Below are 15,868 nucleotides of genomic sequence, written 5' to 3'. Positions count from 1 at the left end.
GTTTTAGTTTCTGACTCTGGGAAAGTAGGAAAAATTGTCAAATTCCCCAAAAGTACAATTTAAAAACTACAACTAAAATCTCCAAACTGTCTATTTAACTATATCACACACATTAATGCTATTGTACACAATCTCCTTCTGATAACTAATGTAATACCTAATGTAATAGTAGGCAGCACTCTGCAGTTTCCCACTTTGAAAACCTCTGAATTGGAGTAATTGTTCAAGCAAAAATGCAGAAGCCTTCTCTCGTCCCTGCTCCTTCAATCTGAGGATGAACGTCGAAATGTCAACTTGTGCTATGGAAACCATTGATTGGCAAATTAATTGGTAGTTGTGTTCTCAGCCTGTGGGTACATAAAATAAACATAGAAGAGAAAGTATAGAATCATGATTTTTCTCTGCAATGGTACAATCTTTCTATAGTTGCAATATTATATAATATTACATGTTATATGGTCGACATTCCTGCTTGAGGTCAGTCCATGTCCAATCCCCATCCTTGGATGCAGCCCTCCCCCCTCTCCATATGGCTGGTATGTGCATAACAGTCCTCTTGATTTTGGAGTGCAAGGCAAAGAGTCTCTTCAGAGTTTACCACTGGCTAGAGTACACATTTCATTTCTTTTTTCTTATAACCTTTTTGAATTCTTTTTTCAACCGTCATCACTTCACTTTTCATCACATAAATTACAGCATGTTCTAGTAGTCTGGGTTTCTCTTTCTTGGCATGGCTGCCGGGTACCACAGCCAAAAATAAGAGGGCCATTCTGAAACCACTGTCCATTCTATACCCAACCTAAATTATGTGGCGACAGTCTTTATCCCATTTAGATATTATACAGGTTCTGCTCTGAATGTTTTATTCCACTGGTGCCAGTCATGTTGTTGATCTAGAAGAAATGTTGTGGCAGAGTGGTATTTGAAATGCCAATTACCCCGTGATTAGGTTTAGCTTGTTATTTTGCAATTTCAATATAGCACTTGACAGTTTTTGACAAGTATAGCTATTTCTAATCGGCCACCTCTGAAATATGTCCATAAACGGTCTCCTTTGTTGCATAATTGAAGATGATTTAGTTGGTGTTGACGTGAAAGCACTACCTGACAACGTTTTTTTTATGTTTTTTTGATTGATGATCGCGGTACCGTGCTGCTTTGACTTTTCTGTAAAAGCCGTTGGTTGTTTAAGAGAGAAGGCGACCCTTTTATCCTACGCGAGAGGCTTTGGTCGTGCACAATAGCCGTGGGTTGCTACGACATCAGCAGCTTGATTTGTAGCTCTCTTGAACCCAGGTGACAGGAGAGGGGAGGAATGTAGTTAGAAAGGCCATCAAACCCAAAGATAGTAGTTAGTGACAACAGCTGGAGAGGGTGATGTGTGTTCGCCATGTAGGACCTCGGGGCATCATCAGTCAGCATCCAGCATGTCACAGGCTGCAGCGGAGCAACAGAGTGGGAGAGGGACGGAGGGAGATCACTTGTTGGTCTCATAAATCCCTGGAAAAAGATTTGCCCCACGAGCGGCAGAGCAGACTTCTGTGAGGACACCGAGGGAAGTGGGGAAAGTGTGGAACTCAGATTTCCAGGGCTGCGACTGCTAAGTATTTGGAGTATTCGCAGCCAAAAAGCCCAGAGAAATAAGAGTAATTACATGGTTTTCTGAAATGATAAACACCCCGTGGAACTGAGGCTCTTTGTTTTTTCAGTTACGTTTCTCCTGAGGTGAACTTACTTTTTCCTAAAATACTACTATTTCTACTCAGAAAGCCGTGAGACTTCTGGTAAATAACTTATTATGTAAGTAGAATTTCTCCAACCATGGAAAGGGCCATATATATCAATAAACTTCACATTTTATATTGACATTTTTTGTATTGATGAAAAAAAAAATGTATATATATATATATATATATATATATATATATATATATATATATATATATATATATATATATATATATATATATATATAAGGTGTTACAGAGGTAGCTTAAGAGGAGCCTTTTTTCCCACTTTGCTTTACTTTGGACAGATCCCCTTATTTACAATGTTTAGGCTAAGCTAACTGTCTCCTGGCTGTAGCTTTATATTTAGCACACAAATGTGAGAGCTTTATCTATCATCTCATCTAAAGCTCCAAAACAAATCAAATAAACAGGTTTCCCAAGATCTTGACCTCATCCTTTAATATCCTAGTGTCTGTACTTTTCTGAGCAGCCTAGTGAAAATAGACTTACAGTCTAGAGTCTAATGGTATTACTGATTTAAGTTCATATACTGTATTTGTCTCTAATAGGATTTGTTTAGTCTCTGGTTGGCGAGCCAGACTGTGTAAGCTGAGGTTAGTTTAGGTTTTTCCCTCCAAAAGATTTCTGTGTCTTATGCTTTGTTTTGTGTTGTATTTCGTAATTAGTAGATATTGTAAATCACTGCACTTTTCACAGCCAGGCTCGTGATAAGGGGTTAGGGCAATAATCATACATTGACTGCTCTTACTAAATAACAGTGTTTTCTCTGTTGCATCATTTATTTTGTGCAGCTGAATGTGTCAGAGAATCCAGTCAAGGGGTGGCCTAGTTCGGCCCGAGAGGTGACGCTGTCCCGGGGGGGGGGGGGGGGGGGGTGTTTTTTTTTTTTGTGTTTTTGTGTGAGTGTGTGACATCACATTTTGTTGTGGAAAGAAAGGGCTCCAGCAGACTATGCTCACCGTCTGCCACTCTGTGACTTCACTGCCCGAGTGTCTAAGCTGGGAGATTTACAGACGCACATTAACAGCATGAGACACCAATGTCAGCATGCTGATTGTCTCTCTGCTCAGCCATGATGAGACTTTTTCAGCCACTGCACAGGACGACAGTGCGGTGGGAAATGATTCCTAGCGCTGCCTCCAGTCCTGTGACTTTACTGACTCTGTGTGCATTTGATAAACCACACAGATCAAAGCAACAAAATAGTTTTAGATTGATTGTTTGGCTGAAGAGCTAATCTGTTACCGACTCGTTGTTGGAGCCCTACTTCCTACATCATAATTCTCAAACAAAAATCTTTTTTAAAGACATTCCTTGCACAATTGTGAAAATACCAATCCCCTTCTAATTTTTTCTCAAAGTAGCGTAGTGACTTTCGCTGAATCTTTTCTCAAACCAAGCGAACGAAGTGCACATATGCTCATGCGTCCTGTCTCGGTTGAGGATTAAAGGGGCCTTACCTTGCCCCCTTCCTGACCCCCGATCAGTTGCATAAGGTTTATGTATAAGGTAGCAGCAGTAACGTAGGTCATCTCTGAGTAAGTTAAAGTGAGAGGTTGGGGCATTAGTCCACTACATCTTACTAGGTTACTAGGTTGGGGCATTAGTCCACTACATCTTACTAGGTTACTAGGTTGGGGCATTAGTCCACTACATCTTACTAGGTTACTAGGTTGGGGCATTAGTCCACTACATCTTTGCGAATGTTGGCAGCAGTATGGGTCCATGCAGAGCGTGTCAATCGGAGATCAAGAGGACTTCCCTGTGTTGCCTCATCTTTTCACCTTTCTTATTATCATGTTTTGTCACTTTCACAGCTTGACAAGCTTCACTTCCTTCTGTCTTTTCTCTCTGATCATGTTTTGCCCATTTTTAGCAGCTCATCAGTCAAGAGTTGCACAACATGTGAGGCAGGGGTATTTCTATTTCCAAGAAGTTGTCAACATATTGCATCGGATAATCATCCTGATTCAGTATGTCTTTTTCTAACTATAGATATTATAGTTTCCAGGTCATTTAGGTTTAGGAAGGCTGCATTTCTGTGAGCACAAGATTTCCCCTTTTTAATTTAACAAAATTAAAAAATTGCACATCTAAAAAATATATGGTCAGTAAACTATGGCCGAACTCCCTGCTCCTCGGAAACCATAAATGTGATGAATGACATTATTGGCTTTTTAAATAGTTTTTTTTTAAAACACTGTGTGTATTTATGTATATATATTCCAAATTGTTTGTTAATCAAAAAGTAGATTATTTAGGCAGGACTGTTTGTTGTGGTTTGTCAGAAGGCAACCCCGATTACAAGCTCCCAGATTCTCTGACACAAAGAATCAGCCTGACAATATTCTTGAATGTGAAAAGTCAACAGTATGTGTAAACATAAATTATAAGGACTTGATTTGATATACCTGGCAGTTATGATGAGTTGAGATGAGTTTATCATAACCAGCCGCGATGTCTCCCCTGTCTGTCCAGCGGACACAAAGCCAAGCAGTGAGGCGGTGGCTGAGTACCTGGAGGGAAGAAAGAAGTACGATGATCTCAGGAAACAAAAACCGAAGAAGAGCTCAAACAGAGAGGCAGAGGTAAAAATAACTGAACTTGAAGTCATTTCAACAGACTGATCTGGGATCCTGCTATAGTTGATTTTGCACTGCGAGTTCGAACAGTGTCTGTTGTTTTTGCCCTGCAGACACTGGCCCTGCTCAATCGCTTCAAGACCAAGCTGTCGTCGGCCATCACCGAAGCTCCAGCGGACGTAGACGTGGAGGAGCTGGCAGAAGATGATGACAAAGGATGGTCAGTGAGCCTGATATCGTCTTTTTTCCTTTATTTCATCTATCACTCTTGAGTATGTTGGAACATAATTTGCCTGTTGACAAAGAAAGTGAGACGTGCACAACCCCGACCACAAATTTAAGGCCAGATCTTTCCTGGATGTCTGTCACAGAGAGTGATTAATACAGGAAGTCATTCATCCTCCTTTAGCATCTTAAATATCATTGTTGACACTAGAGCTGAAATATTAGTTTATTAGAGATATGTTGTTGAGAATGTGTCTAAGAAGTTTATTGCTCTACTCAATTTGAATCTTGGTCACAGTTTTATAAAAAGAGATAAATCTACGGGATAGACGCGAGATGTTGTATGTCATGTGTTTGCCAACAGGTTATCAGATGTTTTAGTATCCGTCTTAAAAATCTTCTATTGGTAGAGCCGTGTTTGGACCTGTTTCTGATCGTCACTCTGAGGAGGCAACACTGTATCATTTCTGCTCTAAACATTTTCTGATGATTGCTAATGTTTTGCGTGCCCAGGGCTTGTCGGGCTTTGTAGCTTAAGAAACAAGAAAAAACTAAGAAGAAACTGGTGTCAAAATGGTCACAAAAAAAGAGCCGCAATGTCAATTCATCTTTCAGTCAAATAATCATCTAATCATCAACTCCAATTGTCCAAAATGATTATTATTTGTTTGCTGTATTTCTTAAGTCCTTCAGCTTTACGTGAGTGCAAAACTAAATCACTGCATTAACCTGTTTGAGGTCAGCTGGCATTACTTAAGTACAAATTTACTGCCACAGCCCCAGACCTCCACAGCCCAGCCGAGTCAAAGGAGGAGGTCATGACTCTGAATTGAGATTATTTATTGTACAACAGCTGTGTTTGACATCAGATTTTGATGCTTACTAACGGGTCAGATTTATAGGCACCGTTGTCTGACACTACTTTCCTTTTCAAAGTTGAACACTTCTTACTTGTAATTATTGTAATTTCAGTGCAGGCACATTTTTGGGAGTAGTTTTATGATAAACATGCAGCAAAGAAATGCAGAAACCCCCTGGAGCAAAATACTGCATCACCAAAGAGAGCCGAATAAGATCGCTGTCGTGTAAGCAGCCTCGCTCAACTTTAAATCACTATTCACCGTAGCAAATATTGGTAGCAGAGTCCCGGGTGCTCCTGCAGAGTTCAAGAAGCAGTTTGGCAAACGCATTGTTTTATAGAGGATGAACGTCAAGCGCGACGAGTTGGCACAAAAAAAGCCTTTTTCATCAGCCTCTGCTGGTTTACAGTGTTATTCTATTGATGCACTGGATTGTAAGAGGTTGTGAAAGAAACCCTTTATTTTAATAGTCAGACCACCATAAATGAGACAGTAAACTGGTCACAAAACCTCCTTCTCTGCTGGGACCGATGAACCTGACCTTTTGTCAGATCGGGAGCTCGCACCAGGTTCGGATAAATGTGTGTGAAAGTTCAAGTTGTGTGTGTGTGTGTGTGTGTGTGTGTGTGTGTGTGTGTGTGTGTGTGTGTGTGTGTGTGTGTGTGTGTGTGTGTGTGTGTGTGTGTGTGTGTGTGTGTGTGTGTGTGTGTGTGTGTGTGTGTGTGTGTGTGTGTGTGTGTGTGTGTGTGTGTGTGTGTGTGTGATCAAGGTGGGATTTCACCCCGCAGCCACCAGATTGGCCATCAGGAAATCGGCCCTGACGCTGTGTTTTCCTCTCATATTCTGTTTTTCACCAAAGATCTCAAAGTCTAACTACACGGAGTGAGGGTTTGAAATGAATACCATGTGTTTGAATTTGAGCAAAGTGTCTGTGTGTGAGAGATGTAGAATAACAAAATCTGTAGTTGCTATTAGTCTCGAGAAGCCCCCTTGAAGTCTGTGTGTGGGGGCCCTAATGAATTTGAGAGAAGCCTTGGCTGACGTTTGGAGCCTCCCCTGGTCGTAGTCGCCTCAGTGTGCCCCCCACCACAACCACCACCAGCAGGTATGGTGAGAAGGGAGGGAGGGACAGGGGCAGTAGCATAGCTGTCCTAGAAAAACACCAGTGGGAAGTCTGTGCCACTTTAGGAGCACTGTGAGCAGAATGTGGGTTACAACAGATCAGACATTGGAAGTCAAGTCTGGGCCAGAGGAGGTAAACTATTCCATCTGTGTCTGTGTCTACAAATTTTGCAGCCCCCTCCACCTCCTCCCCTCGGTCTGGGCCATAACACACACACAACCTCATAGGGTTCACAGTCTCAATGCAAAGAGGCCGCCGCGGCTCTCACTATCCCTCCTGCAATCCTTAATCTCCATCACCTACTTGAGTGAAAAAGCCAGAAAAATAAACAGAGGAGCTTCTGTTGCCTTGCATCATGGCAGCACAGAGTGGTTTTGATAAGGCCTAAATCCTGGGTTTCCACATCACGTCTCCGAGCTGTATGGGGCTCAGAGGCTGTGCGGCCGGCGGACTGTCATCACTGAGACTGCTAGACAAATTATCAGAGGCGGCCCGCTCACGCAGCAGGAGTCCACAGGGTCTGCCAGAGTCTAGCCATGACATTCTAGATGAGCTGTCACAACTCCTGCCGATTTCAAATGAACACAGGAGAGAGTGCAGAGAGCGCACGCACACAAACATACTCAAAGTGTGCACTCAGCCAGAGACGGGAGCAGACATACCACATGCTGCACACAGTCGACGAGGCATCAAACCCGAAAGATCTTAAAATACACAATAGAGAAAATACAGTTTCTTGACTTAGGAGAGCCAGTTTCAAATGCATAGTCTAAGTTCTGCACACTCAGACAAATACAGCACAAGGTTGTGTCTTTTTTTCTGTCGCAGATAAGAAAGATGATTAACTTTAAAGAGAATTTTCAAAGGTTGCGACATGTAACAGTATGAGTAAACCCACTGGGACTCATGTACAGTACTTAAGTAAAGTTAGGAGGCTTTCAAAAATACTAGTTGTTATTAGTCAGTTAACTTCATATGAAGTGATGTGAACAGAAAAACCTTTATTAAATTAGTATGTGTTGCAACTGCCCCCTTTAATACAGGACCAGTTCTCCTCCTCAATAATCCCAGACTGACTTCAAGATGTAGAGATCTGGGCTCTTTACCTCAGATCAAACCAGGGCCACTTCTGTGTAGCTGCTTTGCACTGTACTCCAGATTATCTCCTGAAGTTCTCTAGAAGGGCTGTATATGAGAACGCAAATGTCTGAGTGAGAGCCTCCGGATATTCTCTGAAATGTTATATACGTAGAGCTTTTGGTGATAAGGGGTGGTGTCGACGTGCTGTAAGCAAAAACACGCTGCTCCACCCCTCACCTGAACGCTCCGGAGATTTCTGTGTCGTGAACATGACTGAGTGGAAAATCACCTTCTGAGTTGTTCATGAGTGAAAGTCAAACTCGGGAGAGAGTCCGTTGTTTGCAGAGTTTATGTCTGAAAACAATTTCTGACTAAGGCCTTGACTTAACGAGGCCTCAACGATACGAAAGTTGTTGTTTCATCTAAACTGGGTTGAAAAACTTTAAGCAAGACTCCTTGTTCTTCTTGTCTCTGAAAATAGTTCTTTATTACTTAATGACCCATCAATGGTCTGTCAATGACATCCTCAAGGGTCACTCTTCCCTCCAGAAGTCAGTATTCCACTAACTGACGAAGAGGAGAACAGATAAACAATTTAAGGGGTCCCGTGTATGAGTCACGTTGGGGACCCTTTTTCTCTCCCCATTTCCTCTTCCATTATCTTTCGAACAAGGCCCCAAAAATACTTGGAAGAACAACTTGACGCTGTATTCAAACAAGGTTAATTGTTGGGTTTACGCTAGAAAAGAACAAGTATGACATGTTTTCCGACCACATGGGGAATCAGATGTGTTTATGTGGGGTTAACGGCACACATTTTCAGACAGTCTTTGCCCTGACGACCTTCATAATGTTGCACTCGATTGTAGAAAGTGTAGAAAAATGACAGTAGTAGTTATGTCACGAACATAAAAGGAAAGCCAGAGAGAGAACTTCAGACCCTGGCTCCTCTCTCAACTCCGCACAGTGGGCCAATCGCTGTGGTCATGTGGTTTTGAATATTGGATTGTCAGTTTCATGAAGTTACAAAAATGGTCGTAAACCAGTGCATTAGACTAACTGACATTTTGGCAAGATGATGGTGCTAAACGAAAAAAAGTCAGGACATCACCAAAGCGATTACAATTCGCCCTGGCAGGGACTTGAATGTCTGAACCAGATTCTACGGTGACCCGTCAAATACAGATGTTTTATTCTCAACATGTTAAATGCCAACCTGAAGGTGGATTAAGAAGAAGAGCAAAATTAAAATGTTGACCCAATGATGGCGCTAGATGAAAGGTCAGGAATCAACAAAGTCATTAGGCATAATCCTCTGGGCAACATTAACTGTACAAATATTTATGGAATGACGTCCAGTGGTTGTTTAGGTATTTTGGTCTGGACCAAAGCAGCGTACGGAGCGACTGACTCTGCCATGCTGCTTTCATGGCCAAATATTTTCCCCGTCCACAACAATATCCATCACCTTTCACTCGTATCCAATAGTTGATCTTAGACCTGATCGTGGGAGATGTAATCTGTGACGTGGCTGTAAAAAAGGATTCCTAACAATTGATCAGTCACTCCTGCTTTGTTGTTTAGATTTACTGTGAGCATTCATGGAGCAGCTGAAGAGATCCTGTCAGTGGGAGAAACTGTGTTTTATCTGTGAAGTGTCTGACAGTGATATCTCCTGTGAGGAATGTCCTGATTCTTTAATCTCTCTTCGGGGGAACAGAAACTGACTTGGGAAATGAAAGACACATGACCGTCTGTTCTCTTGGGACTCGGGCTTTCACTCAACATTTTTTAACTGCTAAGATGTCTCAGGAGTCTGAGCCTAATACTGTGTTTCCCACTTTTGGTAAGAGGACCCATTCAGCTCCACTTTGCTGCAACTTGAACACCGCTATTAATAAGTCAGTCAATCAAAATCATGTTTTAACCATTTGGTCTGGCTACCCCAGTGTCTTTGAAATCCTACAAGGCTAAAAGTAGTTTTAGTGTACTGATTTATTTCATCATCATAGCCTTTTAGAAGTCATTAAAAGCTGCGCGTATTAATACTTCTTACTATAGATTTTACGACCATATGTTAAAGTTAAAGGGGTCGTAGTGATGAACATAACCTGCCTCTGCAGTTCCTCAGACCTCTACAGAGGGCTTAGCCTCCTTTAGCTCCTTGTTTAGGTTTTCTGGAGTCTCATCAGTCTTATCAGCTTTGTTGTCAGCAGGCAGGAAAAGCTCTGATAAACACTGTACTCCACATTCTCAGCACTAAACTAAACAGCACCAAGTATTCAGGCCAGGCATAAAAAAAATGACAATATGAAGATTAATTTCTTTTATTTCGCATTTCAAGATTTGAGTACAAATGTTGAGAATAACATTTCAAGATTAAATTCAGATTGTTTTATGAATATATCAAACTGCTAACGTTAGGGAATCTGACTGGCTGTACAAAATGCCTTGTGTAGATAAATTGGTGAAATTGTTCATCAGAATTGGTTTTGGTAACAAAGGAAGTCTTTCTGTTTTGGCCCATACAAATGTTGGAAGAGGTGGTCGCATTAATAAAAACTGAAATAGCTGCTAATGAACAAATGCAAATATATCAATGATTAACTTAGTGGTTAATGAACCCAGAGGAGTTGACTCTATTTTCAATATTTTGACTTTATTCACAACATTTAAAATGTATTCTCAAAAAGAAACCTTGCCCTGATTTCATTTTATTTTATTCTCAACCTTTAACTTTGTGGCCAAAATGAAAAAAAGTCTTCCTCATCTCATTTGTTGTCCTTATGCCTGGCCCCAATACTCATCCGTACTAAACAGCAGATGTGGCAAATGTTGTGATTAACCAGATCCGCAAAAGAACCCCTTGTTTCCCTCAGGAGTTGGTGGAGACCAAACCCAGAGCTGAAAGGAGGGTGAATATTGTACCTGTAACCATCAGATAGACACAAGCATTAAAATTAATTATGTGTTTGTTCACGTCTGTTGGATGTGTTTTCATCTCTTTTGAGTTTCGGATTAAATTATTATTTTACTGTTCATTTTTCTTTCTGTTCTTCCCCTTTTGGTTTCCATCTGCAGCTTCCACATTTTCATCTTCTTTGTCATGAACATGATAATGATAATCATTATTTGCTTCTGAAAATATATTACCAGCGATCAGAATTTTATAAATGGTTTCTCAAATCCAAGGTTTTCCCATTTGTCGAGAGTAATGATGAGGAAATCAAAGTGCTCGAAGCAAAAACAAGGGACTAGGTTCTAGGTAAAAGGTACCGAGCAGTGATTTAGTGGATCCTGTCCCGCAGTTCTTTGAACTCTCCCCCCCCCCCCTTCTCTTCGTCTGATTTAGGATGGCCCATGTTTTGCAGTTTGATGAGCAATCCAGAAAAGTCAAGGATGCCGCCATCCAGGACGAGGACACTTTTGAGATCCACGACCCACGCAACCCGGTCAATAAACGAAGGAGAGAGGAGAGCAAGAGGATCTTGAAGGAGAAGAAGGCCAAATGGTGAGGTCACGAGGTCGGAGGTCAGGTCCTGCCCAAGCTGCTCATACAGCACTCTGCTTGTCCGCTTGTCCACCACTTCAAACCTGGCTTTTGTTGAACAGTCTCCTGGCTCCAACATCTGGATTGAGGATACTGACCTGAGCGCATACCATCCCTGTAATCTGTGATGGAAAGGCTTTCTTCACCCGGAACAGCTGCACACAGACAAACGCTCAGTTACTCAACAGGATTAAGACTGTAGTCGCAGTAATGATTAAGGTCGCGACCTGATTTTGTCTAATGTTGTTTACGCCATTCTCCTTCTGTCTATGTCGTCTAAAGCTTAAATGTGAACGTTAGACTTTGTTAGAAAAATAAACAACATTTGTAAGCACCATGTAATGATCTGACTCTATTCAATTCAAATTTTCCCACTTTAGTCTTTATTGCCTTTGTGCATATATTTAAATACACAAAAATGGAAAAGAACAAACCTTAACAAAAAGAAGTACGGTGACATTTTAGAGCCAAAAAGATAAAAGAAGCACCTCATTTTACTTTAGAACATTAGATCAACCCCATCACACCAGAGTTATAACCAGCATCCATTGGGTTCCAGTTCCTCCTGATGCACTAAAACTACCCAACCAGTGTCTTGTGTTAGTCTGAATATTAACCACACATTGTTGACAATTGAGCCAGAAATGTAGCCCAATAAAATTATTAAATGAACCTCAAATTTTCCTAAAGATAAAAAAAATAATCTTTCTTCTATAGGGAGCTCATCAGTTAGGTGAAGTCAAAGTGTAAAATCTAAAATCCAATGACTCCGAAATAAAATGGCAGAAAGTAAATGCAGAGCACTATAGGCAGTTCTTTGGGAGGGATTTCATTTCAGACACAGACACGGTTTCATACGCTGAGATTCTTAATCTCTTACATTGATCTTTCCTATTGCGTTAAACACGTCTTGTCTCATACCGCGAGAAGCAGAGAGTTGCTGTGAGGTTTCAGGGTTTCAGTTTTTCTCAAGGTGAACCAGCAGCACCACTTTTGTTCCCTGTGAATTACATTTTGAAACAAAAACGGTACAAAAGTCTATTTAGAGATAAGTGGGTGTTTGTGCAACTACTTTGTGTTAATAAGTGAGCTTTAGAGATAATGGTAACAGGCCAACCTGTTTCCAGGCTTTAGGCTGAGTTGAACTAACCAGCTGCTGTATTTATATTCAACAAAGTTATGAGAGGTATCAATCTATCCAGCTAACTCTGCCTAAGATGCAAATAGGCACTTTTTCCTCCGTCACATTGAGATCAGATACAAACATGTTTACAGAAATGTTCTGTGAACTCAAGCACTATATCCATTCTCTGATATAGTTGAAAGGAATCTTTTTTACTGCACAGTAACTGAATAGAGATCAACCCCTAATAAATAACATTATTTTGATTCACAAAATCCAAATCATTATCCGGATCCACACCAAATTTCACCTGTTCATTGATATTAGCACTCTGCACATGCCTGATTGTTCTTCATAAAGATGTCTGGATTATTTCTTGAGAAATTCACAAAAAAGGAAGTGAAAAATAAAATCCTGGATCCCTAATCTGTACAGTAGTTTTTGTGTAATCCTACTGTCTAACAAAAAATGAAAAAATGACCTCCTTGGCAGAGGAATCTATTCCTTTCACTCTCGTCGTCACTGAAATCATCATGGCCTTCATTTCCTGCTGAAACACCAAAATATGACACATAACTGATATTCCAATCAAATATTCATCATGCATGGAACAAATAGGAAATAGTGGCTGCACTGTTGTTTCCCCAAACAAGCTATTTCATAGAATATTCTTTAATAAATGCCAGTTTAGTATCGAGTCTCTTGTGGCCCAGGCACCGTCTGACAATGCTTTCAGTCTGCATTGGACTTCTCATGGTTTAAGGGAGCAAATAGGCATTTGTTTTTTCCAAATAAAAAACGTCAAACCATTCCTCTAATTCACCAGAGATCCCCGCATCACTCGCCTGCTTGTTTTTGTCGACAGTATCTGCCACACTGTCGTCCTCATGTCACCACTGGAGCAGTCAGAGCTTAGAACTATTCAAACCAAAGACTCCACCTGCCTGTGGTGGTTTCTGGGGGTAAATGATCTGCCACTGCCATGTGTGAGACCAGGAGCTGTGTTTGGCCCGCACACTATTTTTTTACTGCACTTCTGGGATTATGCTTACATTTTCATTTGGAACAGGAAGGAGAGTTAATTTTACATTATGAGCCCGGCCTGGCTCGAGCTGCTGCAAATCTAAAACAGGTGATCGAACTGACTCGGTGCTGCTGGGTACAGGTCAGGGTGAATTGTGCCACCCACTGATGCATAACTGACAGAAGTACTGAAATGAAAAGGATGGGTTCACATTTCTTTACTTAATCTGCATCAAAATAATCCTCTCATGCCTGTTTGTGCTTGTCGCAGACTTTGGTCTGTTAAAGAACTTCACAAAACTCAAACAGTCTCTAAAACACCACCTGCATGTGTCTTTTTAAAAGCTGACCTGAAGAATGCATCTATATATTTACTATTCATATTTATCCATAATTTACACAATTTGCCTGAATTTATAATCTTCCTCAAGAAAACGTATGTTAGTCTGATCAACTTCAATTTAACTTAAAAAAATAAAGACCTTATAATGCAGACAGATGACTGGATATCATTACAATATTATTGCATGTGTTAAACACAATTTCACTGTATAATATGGATTCATCTAATGATTAGTTTCTTTCATTAATTGACAAATTACTGTATTGTATATTGGGAAAATAATTACAAATGGCAAAATATATATATGTATAATCTTTTACATGAGAAGTGATGTAAACAATTATCAAAGTAGTCAATTTGATGAATCAACTACACAATTCAGCTCAAATATAATATCTAGTTATTTAGTTTGATGCATAGAAAATCTCTATATGTTACATATAATCTCCTTGCGTGTTTAAAGTGTAAAATTTGAATTTGTGAAGAAACCTGTTGTCAGATAGGTTGTGTTTACCCTTGAAATGTGATGTATTAGTACCTCACAGTTATATTTTAGTACAGTACTTGAGTAAATGTACTGAGTTATATTCTACCACTGCACTTTCATTGCAGTTGTTGCAATAAAGAATAATTACAGCAAACAAAGTGTCATGTCACTAAATCTAAATCCTTTAATCTTCAAATATTCATTTTCATGAAGATGTAAAGAATTGCTTTGTCCACTCTGGGACCAGGGTGGTGTAATTCTCCTCCAGCACCAGCAGGAGATCGTTATAACGTTCCCCGGTGTCACTGTGCCCGGCTCGGAGCAGGAAATACCACTGTGTGCCGCTGGTCACGTGTCTGCCAGGGATGAGATGGGATGGTAATAGCATTATCATGCTATTCTTCAACCACCGGCTCCCTCTGCCCTTGTGGCTAAGAGCTAAATATAGACAGCTAATCCTCCCCATCTCATGGAAATTCAACTAACACCTCTTTTGTGACATGGATCATTTTCTCCTCTTGTCTTTCCTCTTGTGAAACCAGAAGTGACGCTACAGCACACGCTTTCAGCTTTTACCTCTTCCTTTTCACACTTCAGGTTTAAATGGTCCCTGGATTTATGTAAGTCATGTGTTGAAATAGGTGTGTGTAAGCACATGCCTGACCCCTGAACTGCGGCCAGGGCCATGAGTCCTCCCTCCACAGCTAATTCCCCCGGGTGTGATGGACGGAGTGTGCAGAAGAGCAGCGCTCGGTAACCTAGCGTGCGTTCATTGGCAGGATATTGATGAGTTCGTGGGATCAAAGAGAAGATGGTTTGGACAGTCACGGCAGATTTTCATGGTTAATGGCGGGTCATTCACACGTCCAAGGACAGAGCAAAGAGTTCATTTGGCTCTGCTGCAGGTGTTCTCAAAGCCCAACAGCTTTTTTCTCTGCTTCGGTTTGAAAGAGGAGGTCTGATTCCATCTTTAAACAACACGAGTACAGAGAAATAGTTATTCTTGAAAATACTGACCATCCTCTCTCTCGGCTGTTTTAATGTAAGTGATGGGAGGACGATTAGGACTGTTTGAATCTGGTTGATCATTAGTCACTTTTACAATTTCAGAAAATAAGCTGTGGCCAGCATTAACACAGACCAAACAAACAGCCCATTCCAAACAGGCAGGTTTCAAATGGCCACTGCACTAGTTTAATAAATGACACAATTACTCCTGATGCATTATGTCAGTTTTTTTTCTTTTTTCTAATCATTGCTTTTTTGTGAAATATCGGAGATTTCTTTCCACTTTTGGCCTCATCGGTGAAATGAAACCCTCTGAAAAGAAAGTTTACAGGGGAAATGTCTCTTTGGTGGAACTGCTAGAACTCATCTGAATCGTGACAAGGAGCTCAGGCTATAAACTGTTAATCTGTCACTGTGCATTGTGTTTTATAAGATTATCGTAAATGACAATTTGAATCTGAACAATAAAGCGAGTTTATTTTTTACTTCTGCCCACCTCTGCCTTGGAAGCCTGTTGGGAAGGGATCTCCTTATGACCTGTGTGGACAGAAGGAAGAATTATTCACTCATTGAACGTACACATGGGGATGTGGCTGCTGTTTTAAGACAGACTTGCTTTAACATAAGCTTCTGCTTTAATACGCTTTACTTGGATACATGATGTGCTAATGTCACTGATCATATTTCACAGCTACTTTATAAGATTTATTTTT

At 40.7% G+C, this 15,868-nt stretch overlaps 1 protein-coding gene across 1 annotated transcript in view; it reads left to right on the top strand.

The window, feature by feature from the left end:
* Positions 1 to 11,555, top strand: part of cwc27 (CWC27 spliceosome associated cyclophilin) — a 32,891-nt gene extending 21,336 nt beyond the window's left edge. The window contains exons 12-14 of the mRNA XM_034603226.1: positions 4,230 to 4,339; positions 4,447 to 4,553; positions 10,974 to 11,555. Of these exons, the coding sequence (XP_034459117.1) occupies positions 4,230 to 4,339; positions 4,447 to 4,553; positions 10,974 to 11,136 (380 nt within the window). The 3' untranslated portion in view covers positions 11,137 to 11,555. The remainder of the gene's footprint in view (positions 1 to 4,229; positions 4,340 to 4,446; positions 4,554 to 10,973) is intronic.
* Positions 11,556 to 15,868: the final 4,313 nt, after the last annotated feature.

This window comes from Hippoglossus hippoglossus, chromosome 12 (assembly GCF_009819705.1).
Source record: "Hippoglossus hippoglossus isolate fHipHip1 chromosome 12, fHipHip1.pri, whole genome shotgun sequence".
Lineage (NCBI taxonomy): Eukaryota > Metazoa > Chordata > Actinopteri > Pleuronectiformes > Pleuronectidae > Hippoglossus > Hippoglossus hippoglossus.
The sequence above is the reverse complement of the archived record's forward strand: the minus strand, read 5'-3'. Positions and strand labels throughout refer to the sequence as shown.